Raw genomic sequence first — 3,275 nt, 5'->3', positions numbered from 1 at the left:
GATATGTTGATATGATTTTTCACTTGTATAATAAAAAATTTATTATATTTTTAATAATTTTGTCAATATTATTATTTAAAATTTATATTTACTACGTATTATTAATTTTTATTTTGTGCTTATAGTTTTTTTACACAATAGTTAACATCTTAATTCTAAACAAGATTTTTATCTAATATTTTATCGTATATAAATATTTTCTTACACATTAGTATGTAAACATAATCTTTTAAAGGTGTAATATTAAAAAGTTTAGGAAAAAGATCTCTTTAAATCAATAACTCAACCACCTTTTTTTTTTTTTAATAAAAAAAGAGAGATTTTAAAATATTACAAGACTTATTCACTTACAAGCTCCATCGCCAAAGTTGTATAACTTTGTAGTATATCCACTCTTTTTTTCTCCTTCTTTCCAGTCTCCACTTCATCTGCAAGTTGCAAAGGTATATGCTTGGCCCACTTCACAGTTCACACTACTCGACTGAATTTCATTGGTTTGATCAATTTTCGTTTTTCTGAATGAATCCAGCGTAGCCTTCTCTTATGTTCTCCAGAGGAAGTTTGTCAATTGCACATTCTTTTACTTATTCTTACTTCAGAATGGTATAATTTGTTTCTGCTCTGTTTCCTTTTTTTATTCTTTTCCTAAATTGTACACAGGCATGGTCAAAATGGGAGGAAGAATTGATCTTTTCTGTTTTTGAGGCAACAAACTTTTAGGAGCTTGGAAGAGAAAGACAATAACTGTAAGATATTGCAATGCCAGTTCCTCTTGCTCCTTATCCAACACCTCCAGCGCCATATACTCCTCCTGCTAATGGTATCTTTCTTGTCACATTAACATTATTTTGCCTACACCAATGTCAAATGCGTACCTCTTTGATTTCAGGTGAAAAAGTTAAAAACCTTTGTTCAAGATCCTAGAAAAAGATATTAGGATCTTAAATTTACCTAATAATAGAACAGGTAAATTAGAAGGGTTAAAAGTTCCTCTGGTGGTTAATTTACATAGGCAATTAGAGAGGATGAAAGACAAAACATTTCAGTATGAGAATTTAATATTTAACATATTCTCCAATTGATGATGAAGAGTCGATTCGATACAATTACTTTCCTGTATTATTGCTTAAAGTATAAAGGATGTATTGCTTGAGACCTGTATTGTTGACCCTGAAAACCTGTACTTTCACATCGATAGCCCATGCTATGGTCTATAAAGAATAAATATTGATTACTAGGTGCACAGAGCCAGCTTGTTTGTTCTGGATGTAGAAATCTCTTGCTCTATCCAGTTGGAGCGACTTCCGTATGTTGTGCTGTTTGCAATGCAGTAACTGCGGTGCCACCCCCAGGTATATTTCCTCTCTTTCTTCTGGCTCATGTACCCAGAAATATTCCGTCAATTTGAAATTCCAGTTTACTTATTTGTTAAGTGATATATTCTCTTTTTAAATTTAAAAATAACAACTATATAACATCTGAGCATAATTTCTTTGATGTGATTAATCGTAAATAGGCACAGAAATGGCCCAGTTGGTCTGCGGAGGCTGCCACACCTTACTCATGTACATACGTGGAGCAACAAGTGTACAATGCTCTTGTTGTCACACTGTTAATCTAGCCTTGGAAGGTATATGATATTCAAAGTTTTGCCCTATAATTACCTGGAAATGAAAATTTAAATTAGTTTTCCTCAAGTATTATTAAGATTGAAACATTGTAAATGGAGTTCATATTAGTGTTATAAGCATCAGATGTACATTATTATGACAGCAAATCAGGTTGCACACGTCAATTGTGGGAACTGCAGGATGCTGCTGATGTACCAATATGGAGCACGATCTGTTAAATGTGCTGTTTGCAATTTTGTGACAGCAGTTGGGGTCAGTAATCATATTTTCTTCTTAGTATAAACAGAATTTGTGAGTTTTTGTTTCCTAAATATAGGTTCACTTTAGCAGCATTTTAAAAGTTTATTTAACTGCAAGTAAAAGAAGGATGACTTGGAAATGCCTCTCTCCCCAACACATAATAAGTCATTGAAGCTGCTTGTTTCTAGAAAAAAAAATATTGATGCGACATAATGTAAATGACTGAAAAGCAGATGATAATTTTTGTGAACTTGAGAACATTCAATAACATAGTTCTTTAAAATTCAGCCTTCTCCTCAGGATCTTCCTTAGAAACCTCAGTTAAACTACTCAAATCTTGTATGTTTCCCCAAAGCTCCCTTGACAAGCTCTGAAACAAATATAGGATAGGTACATTGAGCACCAGAACATTTTGGGGCTTCATGTTTAATTAAGCATGGATACATTCGGGACATTCACTTTTTCATTGATTAAAATAGAGTGCATATGTATGTTCTTTGTGCTTGACATGGAAGAGTAAACTTGATAGAAACTTGCATATACATCCACACCTGATATTTTCTAACAATCCATTAATTCAAAGAACATTGGGATCTTTGTGGTGATGTGATACCTTCTTTTCATTTCTCTATTTTCATTTTCCACTTATGTCTCCATTAACATAGATTAGTGCCTGTATTATTACCGATGCACAGAGCAGAATGATGCCCAAGAATACACAATTGCAAAATAACAGTAATGTCTTAACTCAATTGGATGATGCAGGCCTCAACAAGTACTACTGAGCAGAAGTTCAATACTTGAAACTACTGCGCATTGAACTTAGCTAGTACAGACTCGACGGCTTCAGTTTTGATTACGACAATATCCCACCAACTATTTAATGATCGGAGGATAATCCCTCTATTCACTGTATAGAGTTACTTTCTCTTGCGTGACATCTCAATCAATAAAGAAGTTTCGGCTAGCTGAATGTATGGGAAAGTATTCTGTGTGAAGACTTATAGGTTGTGAATGTATTTGCAAATCCTTGGATAAGTTAAAATTTGTTTTTCTTTGCTTCAGTTTTGCTTAGGACAATATCCCACCAACGATTTAACAATTAGAGGATAATCCCTCTATTCACTGTATAGAGTTATTTTCCCCTTGCGTGACATCTCAATCAATAAAGAAGTTTTGGCTAGCTAAATGTATGGGAAGTATTTTTTGTGAAGACTTATAGGTTGTGAATGTATTTGCAAATCTTTGCATAAGTTAAAATTCTTTTTCTTTTACTTTGATGTTTGTGTATGATTGACATCAAGTACACAGAATCGATTGGTTTCAGAAATCTTATGCTTTTCAACTGTCAAAGGGCAAAACAGAAAGAGTTACTACTAAACTCTCGTTACAGAAATTATTGAC

General features: G+C 33.2%; 1 protein-coding gene across 3 annotated transcripts; it reads left to right on the top strand.

The window, feature by feature from the left end:
- The first annotated feature begins 306 nt into the window (after positions 1–306).
- Positions 307–3,054, top strand: LOC102618163 (protein LOL1). 3 transcript variants are annotated; one of them, XM_006485380.4, is made up of 6 exons: positions 307–443; positions 661–820; positions 1,239–1,352; positions 1,517–1,630; positions 1,774–1,883; positions 2,637–3,054. In XM_006485380.4, the coding sequence occupies exons 2-6, from the start codon at positions 760–762 to the stop codon at positions 2,673–2,675; spliced, it is 438 nt and encodes a 145-aa protein (XP_006485443.1). In that variant the 5' UTR covers positions 307–443; positions 661–759; the 3' UTR covers positions 2,676–3,054. The 3 variants fall into 3 exon arrangements, with proteins under 3 accessions (XP_006485443.1, XP_024956190.1, XP_006485444.1); XM_025100422.2 differs by having other exon boundaries at positions 1,755–1,883; XM_006485381.4 differs by lacking the exon at positions 307–443 and adding an exon at positions 524–559.
- Positions 3,055–3,275: the final 221 nt, after the last annotated feature.

This window comes from Citrus sinensis, chromosome 4 (genome assembly GCF_022201045.2).
Source record: "Citrus sinensis cultivar Valencia sweet orange chromosome 4, DVS_A1.0, whole genome shotgun sequence".
Classification (NCBI taxonomy): Eukaryota; Viridiplantae; Streptophyta; class Magnoliopsida; order Sapindales; family Rutaceae; genus Citrus; species Citrus sinensis.
The sequence above is the reverse complement of the archived record's forward strand: the minus strand, read 5'-3'. Positions and strand labels throughout refer to the sequence as shown.